General features: G+C 36.2%; 1 protein-coding gene across 2 annotated transcripts in view; it reads left to right on the top strand.

The window, feature by feature from the left end:
- Positions 1–2852: 2852 nt before the first annotated feature.
- Positions 2853–18491, top strand: part of DDX46 (DEAD-box helicase 46) — a 45393-nt gene continuing 29754 nt past the window's right edge. For both annotated transcript variants that reach the window (XM_019642239.1, XM_019642238.1), the window contains exons 1-11: positions 2853–3039; positions 3756–3944; positions 5304–5447; positions 9609–9705; positions 11691–11856; positions 13495–13646; positions 14953–15066; positions 15618–15783; positions 16491–16611; positions 17184–17359; positions 18280–18401. In XM_019642239.1, the coding sequence (XP_019497784.1) occupies positions 3023–3039; positions 3756–3944; positions 5304–5447; positions 9609–9705; positions 11691–11856; positions 13495–13646; positions 14953–15066; positions 15618–15783; positions 16491–16611; positions 17184–17359; positions 18280–18401 (1464 nt within the window). In that variant the 5' untranslated portion in view covers positions 2853–3022. The remainder of the gene's footprint in view (positions 3040–3755; positions 3945–5303; positions 5448–9608; positions 9706–11690; positions 11857–13494; positions 13647–14952; positions 15067–15617; positions 15784–16490; positions 16612–17183; positions 17360–18279; positions 18402–18491) is intronic.

Below are 18491 nucleotides of genomic sequence, written 5' to 3'. Positions count from 1 at the left end.
TGATCGGTTAGCTCAGATGGTTAGAGTGTGGTGCTGATAACACCAAGGTTGCCTGTTTGATCCCTACCTGGGCCACTGTGAACTGTACCCTCCCTAAAAGAGTCAACTAGGCCACTATAGCATGAAAGCAATTTGTAACCAATGACCATGGCTGTTCCCCAATAAAATTTTTAAAAAGCCCCCATTTATCCAGTTGACACAAGAGTTTTAGTAATTGGAGATCATTATCAAATTTATTTCAAAGAGAAGAGCTGTAAGATCTCTTGTCTATCAGTGCCACTTTAAGTGTGTTGAATAATAACAAACGGAAATGGAAGTTTCTTAGTATTTGGAATAATTAAAAAATTTTTTATTTGGAAATTTCAGGGACTTGAAACATATATGGGTTAAAACTAGATGGACGAGGATGGTTGTTGAGAGGAGACATCTGTGATCAGTAGCTAATTTTTAGTGTGATTAGTTGTGTAAATGGACATGTGTGCCTCACAGTTGGTACTAAAAATAGCAAGAGGGTTATGAGATACTCAGAACTGGGTTAATTAGAATCAAAATCTGCTTTGGAAGCCAGGGCAGTTTGCTAAAAGTGATGTATTGGAGACATAGTGGACTATAATCACAGGCGTGCCTCAGATACTGCACATTCAGTTCCAGACCACCACCATAAAGTGAATATCCATAAAGCAAGTCACAAGAATTTTTTGGTTTCCCAGTGCACATAATAATGTTTATACTATACTGTAGTCTATTAAGTGTGCAATTAACATGTCTAAAAAAATGTACATACCTTAATTAAAAAAATATAGTAAAAAAAATGTGAACCATCTTCTGAGCCTGGTGGAAAAATGGTGCCAATAGACTTGCTTGATATAGGGTTGCTACAAACCTTCAATTTGTAAAACAAATGCATTATCTGTGAAGCACAGTGGAGCAAAGTGCAATAAAACGAGGTATGCCTGTACTTCTTTCCCATGTGCTAAGAGATCAAAGCTGCTTCTTCCAGGACATAGAAATGCCATGAATTTACCATAAATATATCCATGGACATAAAAAGCCAGTCTGAACTGTCACTTCAATGTGTCCTCTTAAAGGGGAGTTAGAAACAAAGTACAACCTTGAAAACAGCCCTAGTCAGCATATTTGATGCCTGGGTTCTGGTTCCAGCATAGATTCCAAAAAGATTAGTGATCTGGGATTAAATTTGTTTCTTGAGTCTCAGTTAATTTCACTTAAAATCAAGATATGTGATTTTAAAATCTGTTTCAGCTGTAACTAACTTCTGCATGGCCTCATCCAGTTCTATGGCTTCAAATACCATGTATTATTATACATTCTGCAAAATGCTATGACCCTTATCTCTCCAACCTTTATTTCTCCTGTGAACTCCAGACTCATAGATTCCCCTCATGTATCATTTATCTCCTGGATATCTAGTAGGCATCTCAAACATTACATCACTGAAACAAAACCACTGATTTTTCTCTCCTTCCCCCTTCAAATCTGTCTCCCATGTATTTCTCATCTCTACACATTCACAATCCGCAGTAGTTATGTTCAAAACTGGGTAGTCATCTTTATTATCCTTTTCCCTCACAGTTTACATCCATTAATAATTAGTGTTTGGAGAGGTGCCTCTGGAATATATCTAGAATCTGACCATCTTTCAGTATCTCCACTGCTTGTCACTAGTGGTTTCTTATTTCTTTTGAGACTGAACCCCACATGCCTTATCTTTAGCCTACAAACAAGCAATTTACAGTGGCTTGGATACCTGACCCTCACTGGTGTCCATTCTGTCACACAATAGCTCAGGCGTTTCTTACTCCCGGCATAGATGGCACTACTGCCACAGAGGAGCTCATCTTGTACTCTTAACTCCTTGGCTTCTTTTTTCTAAAAATCAAATGTTTTGAGGTAAAATTTACATAGAGCAAAACACACCATTTTAAAGTGAACAATGAATTTTGACAAATGTATACATCCACGCAACAACTGTCATAATAACTTTTCTATCATCCTTAGGTGTAAGAAAGTAAAATAGTATGTAGGTATGTAAAGTAAATGAGAGCCTCTCCCCAACTCCATTACAGCTTTCTGCTAGAACTCAACATTTCAGTGTATGTCCCACTAGGCGAGTTGTTCTCAAGCTTGAGTGTATTTCAGAGCCACCTGGGAAGCTTGAAATTTTCCAATGCACAGGAAGCACCGTAGAGCAATTAAATCAGAACATCAGGATGGAACACACGCATTTTCAAAGCTTCCAAGCTCAGGTAATGTTGACAACCATTATAATCTTGCAAATGTATTTTTAGTTTGTTCTTTTCTCCACCATAACTCCTAACTCAGTCTTCAAATCTCCCCTCAAAGGTCACTTCCTCAGGGAACTCTTTTTCTGAACCCCTCTACTATGGTGGACTCTCTTGTTGTATTACATCTCCTTATGTTTTTAGTAATGTCTATGTCCCCCACGAGACGGTAAACTTGCCGGGAATTAGCACACGTCCAACACATAACAACATATATAAATGAATGAATGAATGAATGAGAGTAAATAGAGATATTGGCAGCATCACTTAGCGCAGGTTAAGGTGGACGTCAGTACACGTCGTGAGAGTTCGAGGATGCACGTGGCCCCTCGGTGGACCTTGCAGGAAAGACCCACCCAGGTCCTGCAGGGGTGAGGCGCCGACCCCCACCGCACCAACGCGCGGGGCCTGCAGCAGCGGGGCTGGGAAAACCCGGCCAAGGCATCTTGTTTTCGGCGCGGCCGGCGCTGTGCGGCCTCCAGCCGAGAGGCGGCGCTGTGAGGAGACAGCAGCTTCCGGCGCGCCTTTTCCTTTCTTCTGCCGCCGGTGCCAGCACGTCCTGTTTTCGTTGGCCGCACTTGGATGGCTGCTAGTGCTGTAACTGCTACCGCCACTTAGTCCTGCGACTCGCCCAGCAAGCGGAGGGCAGCGCGGCCCTCTCGTTTGTACCTTTCTCCTGCGCGTCGTCTGGAAGGGCGCCGCTGTATCGCGGCCGCAGCATGGGCCGGGAGTCACGGTGAGGCGGCGCATCGAGCGGGCCGCGGGCCAGCGGCTTCCTTGGAGTGGGGGAAGAGGCGGGAGTTGAGGTCGCCGCCGGGCCAGGCCTGGCCCAGCCCCACGTGCGGCCAGCTCTGCCCGAGTCCACTGGAGGGGCTGGGGGACCTTGGTGAAGGCGTGGCTGTGCTTGAGCTGGTGACAGGCACAGGGTTCTTCCCCCGCACTACCGTCGACCTGTTCGAGCCTCTAGACTACTTCATGATTGTGTTATGGTCTTGTATGTTGTTGGGTTCGGTATGTTAATCTTTATGTTTAGCTTGAGTACAGACTAATTTTTTTCTCATACTGCTCTAGTATAAAATAGCAAGCGTCCTACTTATCATTCTCTTTTTTTCCTTTACTCTGACCTGTTTTCTCCACGGCACCACGTAGCATATTGTATATATTTTTTCATTTGTCTGTCATCTCTTCCTTTACAGAATGTAAGCTACTTGGTGCCTTAAGGCAGGAAGGAGCTTGATCTGTTTTGTTTACGGTTTTTGCTTCCCTTTCAAGACAGATTTTCCCCCTCTGCAGGTGCTATAGCAGAAAGGTTCATTTTCTTAATTTTAAAAAATTTATGTATAAAAAGGCTTTTCAGTGTCTGCTGAGATTTTTTTGTTGTTTTGAAACATGTAATAAATAAAATACAGTAGAAGCTGTTTGCCAAGTTTAATCTTTAATTTAATATTCTAGCCACTATCGGAAGCGATCAGCATCTCGGGGACGCTCTGGAAGTCGATCTAGAAGTCGCTCACCCTCAGACAAAAGAAGTAAACGTGGAGATGACAGACGGTCTAGAAGCAGAGATAGAGATAGAAGGAGAGAGAGATCTCGTAGCAGGGATAAAAGAAGATCTCGGTCAAGAGACAGGAAGCGTCTGAGGTAAGATATTAGCCTCCAAAGGACCCATGATAAATTGAGCCTTCTGAGCTAAATTGGGCTTCTTCAAAAGTGTGTTTTGGACTAGAATTTAGTGGTCCCTTTGCAGTCCCTCTGCTTTAACTTCAGCTTGTTTGATTAGGTCCAGAAATGATTTGCCTAGAACAAAGACCCTCAAACAGTATTTTAAGTTTGGAAACTTGAGGGTGTATTTTCTGTAATCCAAAGAGAACCCTTGAAGCCCCCTGAGATAGGTTAAAAAAAGAAGCAAAAGGTGTAAGGTAATATGCCATCAAGGGGGTTCTTTTCTAATTCTGTTCCAAGAGAGCTAACCACTGTGTTCAGAGCAGCCACTGAAGCTGACAGAAGGAAACAGGGCAGAGCCATTTCCAAGCCTTGCTTACTCTTTGAAACTATTTTAAAGAACTGTTTTAGATTTAAACCAAAGAACACCCTAATTTTTATTTATTTTTACTTGATTACATAGTTCTTGCACCAAACAGCTATAACCTTTCTGGGGGTGAAAAACAGTCTTTAAATAAGCTTCCCACAACTAAAAAATTTGCTAATACAGTTTCTCATTAAAATAGGGAAGAAGACAAAGTTGTAGAGTTTCTGTGAACTGATCACAGAAAGTACTTTATCTTTTTCAGACATTGGAAGGAGAGATTGCAAAGGTATTACATAGCAGTCAGGGAAAATATTGACCCTTGACAATGTGGATAATACTAAACTTACTCAAGTTTATATTATGTGGTCCCAGGAACAGTTGCATACAGTTCAGTTAAGTACTTTACCAACTGAAATTGGTCATTCAAGATTTGTTCTTTGATTTTTTTGGTGCGAAAGTAGAATCACAAGATTTTAGGGCAAGAAGGATGTTGAGATTATCTTGTGAAGTCTCCATGTTTTATAGATGAGGAAACTGAGACCCAGAGTTGATCTGCTTTATGTCATGCCACTCGTTAGCAGTGGCACCAGGATCGATATTCTTGTCTCGTCTACTTCCTATCTGATCTTTCCACAGCCCCATTTTGTTCATGCTTATAATTAGGTTTAGGCTACCTTTGAAATTTAGATTTCCTATTATAGGCTGTAGATTTCAAATAGCTATTATTACACATTTGCTGTGTTTTTTCAATAAACACCATTTTGAAATTACTATCTTCATTGTTTTTCATTGACCGCTTGTAAGAATTGGCATTATTTATTTGTTCCCTGTTTGGCTGATTTGATAGTTAATCGAAATCTCTGCCTTTAATAATGGTAAAAATTAAGAAGCTTTTTTCAACATGGAACAGAACCATGATCTGAAATAGTTCCACCTGATCACAGAATTTATGAAAAGTGTCCGTCTTGCAGACGTTCCAGAAGTAGAGAGAGAGACAGAAGTCGAGAGCGGAGAAGATCTCGAAGTCGAGACAGGAGACGCTCCAGGAGCAGAAGCCGTGGCCGGCGATCCCGGTCCTCAAGTCCTGGCAACAAAAACAAAAAAGCTGAAAACAGGTACTGGGTATCTGCCATTCAGGGTGGGAACTGACTCTTCCATTCCTTCCATTTATTAAAAAAAAACTTTAAAAATAATCACTGAATTTGGCTCCTACTATGAACTGTTGGCTGAATTTTATTTTAATAGATTTTAAAACTTAAAATTCAATTGGAAAATACTAGATTCTGTTAGGTTTTTTATTTTTTTATTTTTATTGGGGAACAGTGTGTTTTTCCAGGACCCATCAGCTCCAAGTCAGGTAGTTTCATTCTAGTTGTGAAGGGTGGAACTCAGTGGCCCATGTGGGGATTGAATCTGCAACCTTGGTGTTATGAATACTGCACTCTAACCAACTGGGCTAACAGGCTGCCCCTAGATTCTGTTAGTTTAAACACTCAAAATGCATTGTTCCATTACTTAATACCTATTGTTAATGGTCAGAAATCTATTTTACAAACATCTCTAGGAACTATGTTTTTTCCTTTGAAATTATTTTTTTAGTATTTTACATTGATTGACAACTTTACCTCATGGTATACACTGCTGAATTGCTATTCGGGATGGGTGAACTTTGCTTGTGTAAATTAAATGTACGTTTCTATTTGAGATATTATTTATGTCTGTTGGACATGCTTACTCTTAATATTTCTCGTCAGTGATTTGTTCTTTGCCTGTTTTTAAAGTGCTGTCAGGATTGTTGGTATAGGGACTTATATCTATTTTCTACCTAGTCTTCATATTAGTCATGGGTATTTTCCCTGGTTGTTTATTTTACTTTATAAATTTTGTTTTTATTTTACCAAGGTCAGTGTAAAATACCCATTGGGGTATTTTAAATTTGTGTGTGTGTGTGTGTGTGTGTGTGTGTGTGTGTGTGTATGTATGTATAAATTCAGAAAAGTGAATAAATGTGAACATGCACTTTCTTAAATAATTATAAAGCAACATCTATGTAACCACCACCAAGGTCAAGAATTAGAACATTATCAGTATCCCCAGAAGCCCCCCACATCCCTTCTCTAACTCAGCTTTCTGCTTCCCTGAATAAAACCACTCCTGACTTTTGTGCTAGTAATTTCTTTGTATTTCTTTATAGTTTTACCATCTGCATTTGTGTCTGGGAAAAGAGTAGTTTAGACTTAGTTGTTTTGTTACTTTACATGAATGAGTCACGTATTATTTTGTGTCTTTGCTCAACATTGTTTGAGACTCGTGTGTTGCTTAAAACACTAGTACATTTTAATTGCTGAATGCTGTTCTGTGGTATAAATATATCATTATCCATTCTGTTGAGATAGATGTTATCTCAATAGATAGGTTTTAACTTTTGGGCTATCATCAACATTTTTGCATATATAATCTTAGTGTACATGTGCATGAGTTTTCCTATGAGGCTGTGATTCTAGAAGTGCAATTGCGTGGTTGTGGAATAAACATAGCTTTGTTTTTGCTAGGTAATCCCAGATGCTTTCCAAAGAGTATGTACCAATTATACTCCCTCTAGCAGTATATGAGAATTGTGTTGCTCCTTAACCCTTGCCAATATTTGGTATTCTCAGTCCTTTTAATTTTCGTTAATTGGATAGATATGTAATACCAGTATCATTGTGGTTTTAATTTGCATTTCTCTGATTACTGATGAGGTTGAACACCTTTTCATATATTTATTATCGTTCAGATTTCCTCTTTTCTGAAGTAAGTGTTCACATCTTTTGTTCGTTTTCCTTTTGTGTCATTTCTCTCTGTAAAAATGGATGTATATTATGGCAGGGAATCACTTCGTAAATTATATAAATGTCTATCCACTATGCTGTACACCTAAAACTAATATAACATTGAATGTCATCTGTAATTGGGAAAAAAATGGATTTATAGGAAGTTTTTGGTTTTGTTTTGAAATATCCTGGATAATTGTTTTTTTTGTTAGTTATATGGGTGGCAAATATATATTTTTTGCACTGATTTGTCTTTTCATTCTGTAATGATACTTTCAATGAACAGAGACTTAAGAAAGAAGAAAAGTTCATTTTATGAATTGAGAAGAACATAGATATTAAAACCTGACAAGGGCAGTATGAGAAAAGAAAATTACAGTGTATATTCAATCTAAACATAAAGATTAGTGTACTGAATCCAATAACATAAAAAAGATAACAGTCATGAGCTAGTTGGATTTACTCTGGAAATGGAAGATTGGTTTAACATTAGAAAATCAGTGTGTAATACTCTATATTAATAAGAGTAAATGAGGAAAATCATGGTTATTTTATTTATTATTTTTTAAAGTTTACAGCAGAGGATAGTTTTATTAGAGCAGAAAGTAACAGCTCTCAAAACGAGAGGGGGTCCCGACTGGGGTCAGTCATGGTTATTTTATGAACTTCAACATATACAGTAAAACCTGGGATTGCGAGTAACTTGTTCTGTGAGTGTTCCGCAAGATGGGCAAACATTTCTAATAAAATTTAATTTGATAAACGAGCGATGTCTTGCAACACCAGTAATACGTGACGCTGAATGTCACATGATCACAACTGAGCCAATGGTTTTCTCTCTCTCGCTACTGGATTGTGGGTGATGGTCTCCCATGCTTGGAGGTTATGGAGGAGATCTTGTCTGCAGAGGAGGAGGGTAAAAAGGTGGAGGAATCCCTCGCTTCAAATGAGATTAGGGAGATGTGTAAAATGTGGGAAACTGCAAAATTTTGTAGAAAAGCACCACCTGAATAAGGCTGTAGTAGTGCGAGCGATGAATCTGTTTAACTACAATACAATGTCACATTTCTTTGAAACCCTCAAAAGGAGGCAAAAGTGAGTGTCATTGGATAGGTTCCTTGTTAAAAGTTGCACGAAAAGAAAAAGATTACATTGAGCCAATAGATAGCAGTGATTCCGTTAGTGATAGTGAAAGTCGTCCTACATGATAACCCTCCTCTCTCTTGTCTCCCTCACACCAGCCACGAAGGTTTTCAAAGGTAAATGCAGGTTAATTTGTTTATTTTTCTTTATGTTTTGTATTTTCTTTATTATTTTGTATTATATTACAGTATTGTAATCATTTTTATATGAATATTTTTGGTTTGTGGAACGAATAATCTGAGTTTCCATTATATTTTATGGGTAAATTCGCTTTGATATACAAGTGCTTTGGATTACAAGCATGTTTCTGGAACGAATTATGCTTGCAAACCAAGGTTTTACTGTATTCATGTTATTAGCAGACATGAATAGAAAAGTGTTTGACCAACTGATTATAAAATTTAAAATGCGAAGGACATAAACACTCTTGAAGAATAAGATACCAACACTTGTCATAAAGTTACAGAAATTAAGATAGTGTGGTTTTAGTGAAGGGATAGACAGATTAGTGGAACCATATAAAGAGCCAGAAACAGATCCACATGTATATATACATGTATGTGTGTGTGTGTGTGTGTGTGTGTATGTGTATGTATGTATGTGTATCTATATATATGGTCATTTAATAAATGACAGTGGTGACATTATAATCAGTGGGAAAAAGTTTTTTCAAATGGTGCTACGGACATTTGGTATCCTAGAATGAAATGGGACTACCTGCCTCATCCTGTGCACAAAAAGCATTGCCACACAGATTAAAGACCAAATTAGATGGCAAAGCTATAAATCTTTTACAAGGTTATACTAGAGAATATCTTATTTACCTCTGGGTATTTTCATCAAATCTGGATGAATTTCTAAGGTACTTTAAAGAGCACTGATCATTAAGGGAAAAAAAGATCGACTAATTTGACTGCATTAAAATTAAATATTCATTTTAAGAAACCATAAGTAGGGTAAAAAATACAAGCCTATTGGGATTTCAAATATTATTATATATAGAAATTATCTTGTAGAATATTAATGTCTTGGTATATTTCTTCATTTGTTAAATTTTACCTCTTTAAATTTTGTAATTTTTGTGATATGTCCAGTTTTTTTGGGTGAATTTTCTGATAATAATATTTGCAATTAGTATGGCATTAATTTTTCATTGTCTTTTCATAGTGTTTATTAATGGGATATAAAAATGCAGTTGACTCTTGGAAGTTTATTTCTTACCTAAAATGTAAAATTTAAGTCTATAAAATTATTTTAAAATGAATGTTTCCAAGCCCAAATTTATGATGTCTTTCTCTTTCTGTCTCTCTTTTTTGGTAGGTCTAGGTCCAAAGAGAAAACAGATAGTGGGGAAAGTTCTAAAGAGAAGAAAAAAGACAAAGATGACAAGGAGGATGAAAAAGAAAAAGATGCTGGTGTATGTTTACTAATATAAATAATCATATAAAACAATAAGTTGTCTCCATGAGAAAATTTTTTTCTGAAAAAAGTTGCATATCTACACACATCTGTTTTTAGTTAGAAAATATCATACCATAGGCACCATTCTGTACCTTGGTTTTGTTTATTTTTAAATTATAAATTATTTTATCAATATATAAGGTCTTAAGAATAATAAGCAGTGGTATACCATCCAATTTAGAAATAGAATACCTTGCTATTTTCATTAGTTATATATTAGAAATTTTTCTATAGCGGTATACGTAGATACAGCTTATTATTATTATTATTATTATTATTATTATTATTTATTATTTTTTTTAGCTGAGCCATCCTGCCACTTTTTGGCAGCTCAGCGGCTGCTCAGCTCGGGCCGGGCATCGAACTGCTGTTGCCCAGAGCTCACACTCTTGAGTGAGCTCTTAACCGACTGAGCCACTCGGCCAGCCCTAGCTTATTTTTAATGCCTGCATAATGTTCTGTTGAAACAAGGTAGAAAAATCACCTTTGATGTTTATTTAGGTTGTTTCCAGTCTGCTGTTAAAAACAGTGGTGCATTAATCCTGTACACATGCCTTTTGTGAATATAGCATAAGGGAAATTGGTATCAGTGAAATGGCTTTATCAGTGGGTATATATATTTAACATTTTGATAAATAGTATCAAATTGCCCTCCCAAAAAGCTGTATAAATTGACTTAAGATATAGACATATGAAAATGTCTGTTTCCATGCTATACTTCCTTGCCAACATGAGAATTTCAAATTTTAATTTTTATCAATATAATAGGAGATAGTTGGTGTCTTGTTATTTTGACTTGCATGTCTTTAAATGAGTGAATAGTTTCAAATGCTATGAACACATCCATTTATAATGTACATAATGTATTTTAAGTTTATTTACTATTTGCACTTTGAGTTGCCTACTCATATCTTTTGCCTATTTTAGAATACATTATAGTGTTCTTGTTTTATTTTGTGTTCTATATTTTTAGTGTTTTTTATTTTTAAGGGACCTTCTTGCTGAGCCAGGTAGCTAGGAAAAGATAGCAGCAGCAGAAGTCTGAGGGGGGTCTGGGTTCTTATCCAATATTTTCCATTGAATAGGACTTGGTGACTTTGAGAAAAGCACATAACCTTTCTGGAAAAAAAGAAAAGCACATAAGCTCATCTTTATAGAGGATAGATTTATTACAAAGAATATAAATTCAGGATCAAAGCTTTTTTGTTTGTTTAAGAAATAAATTTATTTTTAAAATACAAGCATCATGTAACCATATTATAAGATATTTGGAAAGTCAAAAATAATTCTGTATAATCTCAGATGCCCAAAACACCATCATCATTACAATTTTGTAATACTTTTTTAACTTTTTACATGTGTATTGCCATACGTATCTATAATGGTAACATGTAAAATTTTGATTTCTGTAATACTTAATCTTTAAGTCCCTGATTGTTGTGAAAATGATTTGCTGTCTCCTCTTAAGAGTACTATTAATAAACCTTGATAAAGGCTTTAGATTGGCTGTTTCTAAGAAATTTAGAAATAAAGATTGGAAGACAAAACTTAGTCATGTTGAAAAATTGCTTTTCATTGAAGCAATCTTGGAGGAGTTTTGGGGATTTAAAGTTGAGAATAACTAATAAATAACTAGGGAACTTTGCTTGATCATTTAGTTTCTGCTTTGAGGAAGAAATTGAATTTGTGAGCAGATTAATTTATGGTGTTTGAAGTCTGTCTTCCTGTTTTATTAGTTGAAGCTTTTTTTGTGATTTCATTGTGCGGGTATATTCGTGGATATAGTTAAAAGATGAGTGATCTTAATCTGGTCTCAATATAGGAGTTTGTATATAAACATCTTTCCCCCCCCCCCTGTTTTATACTTTGGAGAAATTATTTGAAATGTCACTTGCAGTAAAATTGTTAATTCTGGCTTTCCTCTTTCTTTATTCCCCCAAGAACTTTGACCAAAATAAGCTGGAAGAAGAAATGAGAAAACGAAAAGAAAGAGTAGAAAAATGGCGAGAAGAGCAACGCAAAAAGGCCATGGAAAACATAGGGGAACTGAAAAAGGAAATTGAAGAGATGAAACAGGGGAAAAAATGGAGTTTAGAAGATGATGATGGTATATTCATTTGTTAGACTAATCGCCAAATAACAATTCATGTAGAATATTCTAGAATTACCAGTAATATTTTTATATTCGGATTTTTAAGGCCCCTTTTTATTGTACAAAAAATATATAACATAATATTTACCATTTTAACCATTTTTAAGTGAACAGTTCAGGGTATTAAGTACATTCACAGTGTTGTGCAACTATCATCACCATCCATTTCCAAAACTTTTTCTCATCCCAAACAGAAACTCTGTACCCATTAAATAATTCTCCATCCTGTGCCCCCCGCCCCCAATCCCTGGTAACTTCTATTCTGCTTTCTTCCTCAATGAATTTGCCTATTCTAGATAATTCATGAAAGTGGAATCATACAGTATTTGTCCTTTTGTGTTTAGCTTATTTCATGTAGCGTAATGTCTTCAAGGTTCATCTGTGTTGTAGCATTGTATCAGAATTCATTTCTTTCTATGGCTGAATAATATTCCATTGTGTGTATATACCACATTTTATTTACGTGTTCACCTGTGGTTGGATATATGGGTTGTTCACACCTTTGGGCTATTGTGAGTAATGCTGCTGTGAATGTTGGTGTGCCAGGATCTGAGTCCCTGCTTTTAGTTCTTTTGGGTATATACCTAGAACTGGAATTGCTGGATTCATATGGGGGTTTTAAATACCCCTTTTAATATTTATGTTAAAATTAAAATTGTAGTGTTTAGTAAGGATTATTGATTTTACTTTAGAGTGAAGAGTTGGGTGCTTACGGGCATAGTCAGTAAATAGTTTTTTAGTTTTTACTACAAATAAGAATGTTAGTAATGAGCGTAAATTAAAGGCGTGTTGTTCAGGACTTTGCTCTGATTTTTTTTTTTTTTTAATAACTTAACAACAGAAACATTTCCCATATCTGATTTTGACTTTTGAGGTTTTAGTAAAGAGGAAGAATGTGGAGTTTTATATGAAAATGGAATTTTGCTCCATTTTCTGAGAAAATTTCCCTGAAATCAGAATGCTCCACAGAATGGTTAAATAGATGAATTGGATTGTGTCTTTAACTGGTGATGATGTCTTAGTTTAAAAAAGATTAGATTGTCTTCAATTAAGAATGTGTTTTTTTTCCCTGCAATTTAAAGAAAGGTAATTGAAAGAAAAATAAACATTTAGCAGACAAAGTTTTTAGTTCTGCTACTAGTAGTGTAAGATTTAATACTAGACATTATTTTTTAGGGCATAATTAACCTTTCTACCTCTTTTCAATTTAATAATTTATAATTTATTATAATTTGTTTCTTGTGTCATTTTTCAAACTTAATACATGCTTGATTTAAAAACTTCCAAGTGTAAGTAGCACTTGAACTGCATTGTGCCTGGGTTAATTGGGAAGGAGGGTGTTTGGGTAGTGAGAAAAGATTAGAACAGTGGGGTGTGGTCTAATTGTGAAGTGTACAGTAATACCTTGATTTGCGAGCATAATTCGTTCCAGAACTACTCATATTGCAAGACATCACTTGTTTACCAGTTAAAATGTATTAGAAATGTTTGCTCGTTTTGCAGAACACTCACAAACCATGTTACTCGCAATCCAAGGTTTTACTGGATTTCCTTTTGAAACATATGCAAAGAAAATGTTTTCTAATATTTTAGATGATGAAGAAGATCCGGCAGAAGCTGAAAAGGAAGGAAGTGAAATGGAGGGTGAGGAGTTAGATCCATTAGATGCTTACATGGAAGAAGTAAAAGAGGAAGTCAAAAAGTTTAATATGAGAAGTGTAAAAGGTGGTGGGGGAAATGAAAAGGTATGGAATTTTGTTTTAAAGGTTTATATTCCTAATTGGATAACTTGATTTCATTGTGCATTGACCTACTACTTACTTGTATGACTTTTTTTTTTTTTTTGAGGGCAGTGTCAGTGGCCCTCATGTGGGATCCGAACCGGGGCCCTCTGGCGTCCCAAGCCAGTTCTTAACCATCGCGCCACTCGGCCGGCCCTGTATGACTTTTTAATGTTTTTGTTTCCTCCCCATCTCAGAAATGCCAATACCTTTTCTGAGTACCAGAGGTGCTAGTGAATTTTAACTGTAAATGTTCTTTCAAAAGTCAACCTTACCATCATCATCTTTGTTCGGTAGCTTGGCTTACTTGTTGCTTTCTCAGTAGGCCCTTTCCAGACTTCTCCAGCACTTTAATCTTTCATACGCCTATTTTTTTTACCCTAGTGTATTTTTTAAAAACATCTATTACTTTTTGACACATTATGTAATTTAATTTTTTTCTCATGTTTATTGCTCTTCTAAAATAAAAGCTCTTTAAGAGCAGTGATCTTTACCTATTTTGATTATTGATGTATCCAAAGTTCCTAGAACAGTGTCTGGCTTGTCAAATGAGTGAAAAGTACTATTTAGTAGTAGTTGTTTTTTTATTAAAGATTTTATTGGGGAACTGGGGGAGGGGAACAGTATTGGGGAATCAGGGAAGGGAAACAGACAAGTTGCTGTCCTTTTGTTCTTCAGTCTAGTTGTGGAGGATGCTGCTTCACTGGCTCATGTTGGTATTATCATTGTGCTTTTCCCGGGTGAGGCAGTCGCTCGCTGGCCGTTGGATGGCCGCTCACGCTGGCTGCTGGCCACTCATGGCAGCCCACTGCAGCACTGCTGCAGCCTATGCCGTTGCCAGCGACTCACAGCAGCCCAGCCCCAGGTTGAGCTGTTGTTCACCATCTTAGCTGTAGAGAGCGCAGTGTCACTGGCCCTCGTGGGACCCGAACTGCGGTCCCGCTGCTCAGAGCCAGCACTCCCAAGCCAACTCTTAACCAACGCGCCACACGGCCAGCCCTAGTAGTATTTTTAAAATAAATTATATTACATAATGTTATATAAAATTACATATTAGTAAACTACACATGTTAACATATTATAAAATAGTGATTATATTACATTTTAAAATTTAAACAGAAAGCAGTCTACTTTTTGTGTTTTAATTAAGTTTCCACTAATAAGTAAGTTAATTTGAATTATAAATTGTGACAGTTATCATTGTGTATCAGTTGGAATATAATTTGTATTTCAACTTTGCAAAATATTTTATCTTCCTTTTTTATTTTAGAAGTCTGGGCCAACAGTCACAAAAGTTGTCACTGTCGTGACAACCAAAAAAGCAGTCGTAGATTCTGATAAGAAGAAAGGTGAGCTGATGGAGAATGATCAGGATGCCATGGAGGTAATTCTTCATTAACTTTGACTTTGCTCATGATACTACCCTAGAAGTATTTTTTTAGAAAGCATTGATGGAGATGTGGTTTCCAGCTATGCAAAATACTGTTAGGAGGAATTCTTGCCATTCTCAACAGCTTTGTATTTAAATATCCAGTTGGTGGAACACTCTGGCATTTTTGATCTCTTGCTGTATGCCCCCTTTTTGATTCCCCCTTGGTCTTCATCAGCTCACCCCAGACATAAAAATGGGAGAGAAGAAATGAAGTGACAGAATGAAATAAATTTCTTGTTAGCATGCATTGTAAAGATTTCAGTAGCAAGAACTATAGCGAAACTTTATTAAAGCCATATTAGAATTATTTTTTGAACTTCATATTATAACTTTATGTAAGGGAAAAGAAAAAAATAAGTTAAAAAATTCATAAAGTAAAAATGTAAAAGTCAAAACATATTTTCTAGGAGAGGGTGATTTTAAAACCCAGGAATATTACTTCCCATAAGGAGAAAATAGTAATGGATTTAGCTCTTTGCCTTTTTTTTTTTTTTTAATTATAGTATTCTTCGGAGGAGGAAGAAGTTGATCTTCAGACAGCCCTTACAGGCTATCAGACCAAACAGAGGAAGCTTCTAGAACCAGTAGATCATGGAAAAATTGAATATGAACCATTCAGGAAAAACTTTTATGTTGAAGTTCCAGAACTAGCAAAAATGTCTCAAGAGGGTAAACTTCTTTTATTCATTTATTGGTTATTGTGAGAACAGAGGATACACTTCTCTTTGTCTGGGAGGAATGTGCATTCCTCCTGTGAGTTGATGCATGAGTAGGGGGAATTTGCCTGGAGAGGGACCTAGAAGGTGAGAAATCATTCTAGAGAGTGGGAAAATCATCTGTTTTCAAAGATCCAGAGCTGTGAGGAATCAGTGTGTTTTTGGAAGTATTAAAAAAATAAGCAAAAATTAGTTTGGTTCATGTAGTTGAGATTTTTAGGGTTGAAAATACTCTTCATGTGAAGTTAGCAAATAAAATATTGTTAGCCTTTTCCTTCTGGGATTTCAGAGTTAGGAACCAATGTGAACCTGTGTAATGGTAGAATAAGGATAATCTGGGCAACTCTTGCTTGGAGAAGAAGTGGTTGTATTACTTGTCAATCATTGTTCTTTGATTGCTATTGCAATTTAAGACAAAATAAAAGCCAAATTATAGAAATTGGGATATTTCTTTTTATTCTCAGTTGGTTGAAACAGTAATTGCTTTAACTATCTGAGCTATTGAATACTTTATCGTATAGCTTTTCTATGAAATAATCTTGGGTAGAACTAAAAAAAAAATAAAATTGAAGTTTGTTAACCTTACCATGCCTAATTGAAAAGTAGAAGGCACAAATAGAACAATTATTAAGAATTTTTAATTTGGATTTTGTTTTGTAGAGGTGAATGTATTTCGGTTGGAAATGGAGGGCATTATTGTCAAGGGAAAAGGTTGCCCCAAACCAATTAAATCTTGGGTCCAGTGTGGAATTTCAATGAAGATCTTAAATTCTCTCAAAAAGTAAGTGGATAGTGAATGTCCACATTGTTGAAAGTCTTGCTACTTTCATACAAATTTCTCCCTTGGTCATTTTTACTCTAATAGAAAAAATTGTGTATTTTTTCTTAAACAGCTTTATTGAGAAAATTTATATAATATAAAATTTACCCTATAAAGTGTTCAGTTCAGTGGTTTTCTAGTGTATTCATAAAGTTACGCAATTCTCACCATAATCTAATTTTGGAACATTTTCATTATCCCCAAAAGATACCTGTATCCATTAGTAGTCAGTCTTCTCCTTTATCCTCACCTAGGCAACCACTAATCTATTGTGCATAGATTTGTCTATTCTGGACATTCATATAAATGGGAGTTTACCAGTGTAGTCTTGTGACTGATACTTTTACTTAGCACATTATTTTCAAAGTTCATCAACAATATACAAAAGAATGTCGTAGTACTTTATTCTTTTTTGCCAAATAATATTTCGTTGTGTGGATACACCACATTTTGGAAAACCTTATTCTTCTGGAACTTTGAGAGCTCCAGAGATCTCAACTTATACCTTGTCTTCTTTTGCTTTGCTTTTTAAGGCATGGCTATGAAAAACCCACACCAATCCAAACCCAGGCGATTCCTGCTATAATGTCTGGACGAGATTTGATTGGTATTGCCAAGACAGGAAGCGGAAAGACGATTGCTTTTCTGTTGCCCATGTTTAGACACATCATGGATCAGAGGTCATTAGAAGAAGGAGAGGGGCCAATAGGTAAAATTCCTTTCATTAATCTATTTTTTTTCAGATAGCAATTTTGTTGTTAATCAGAAAGACCTGATACTTTATATTGTTATTATAACAATAAAGATGTCTTGATGTACATTTCCTCTATAAATTTGGCACTTTGGGGCTGATTTCCCCTTAACCAGCAGGTGGAGTGAGAATCTTCAGAGCTCTGGAGTGACATCTCAGAAGTACAAAAACAGCCTCTCCTGGCACAGCTCAATTTTTAAACTCTGACTCGGCAGGTAGACTCCTTGTGCATCTATCTGTTTATTTATGTTGAGGTTTGTTCTTATGCCATTATCAGTGGATCTATAAACTCAACATAGAGGATTGTAGGGAAATTAATTTTCCACTTTTTGGCCTTAAAAGGCTATAGTGCCAGCATTTCATTTAGGATTAGGTCTTCAGATTCAGATTTCTTGATTCATTTGGCAGAGATCTGCTCTGCGAATTTGAACAGGGTTTTGGAAAGTTGTTGCCAGCTCCTCTCTTGGAAATGGAGGGCACAGTATATTTCTCCTCTGTCTGTGCCCCTCAGACCAAGGTTGTTTCCGGAAGCAGTGGAATGGCTCATCAGCACAGTGAGTCGCTTGATTCTTTGCTCTGTGATTTGCAGTTGAGAATGATTTGCATTCTTTTCAACCAAGTATTTTCTTGATGGTTGAGTAGGCATTTAACTCTGATTTATCTTCTTATAGCATGTTTTTGAAATCTACTTAAAATTGTCCTTCACAATCTACTATTATAAAGCTTTTGAAATAGGGTTTTCAGAGGTGCAGAAAACAAAACAGAAACAAAAATTAGAATAAGAGATCTAAACTGTATTACAGAGGTTAAATTTAACACTTTAAAGCATAGTCTCAAGAATTTTGGTGGTTAGACTTTTGACATATTTATCTTTTCAGCTGTCATCATGACTCCAACTCGAGAACTGGCTTTACAGATTACTAAAGAATGTAAGAAGTTTTCGAAGACCTTGGGACTTAGAGTGGTCTGTGTTTATGGAGGAACAGGAATCAGTGAGCAGGTATTTATTAAAGGAACATCCAGTCTTTTTTTAAAGATTTTTTTTTTTTAATTGGGGAATTGGGGGAAGGGGAACAGACAAGTTGCTGTC

Source organism: Hipposideros armiger, unplaced genomic scaffold (assembly GCF_001890085.2).
Source record: "Hipposideros armiger isolate ML-2016 unplaced genomic scaffold, ASM189008v1 scaffold_66, whole genome shotgun sequence".
Taxonomy (NCBI): domain Eukaryota; kingdom Metazoa; phylum Chordata; class Mammalia; order Chiroptera; family Hipposideridae; genus Hipposideros; species Hipposideros armiger.
This window is presented reverse-complemented; position numbering and strand designations above follow the sequence as displayed.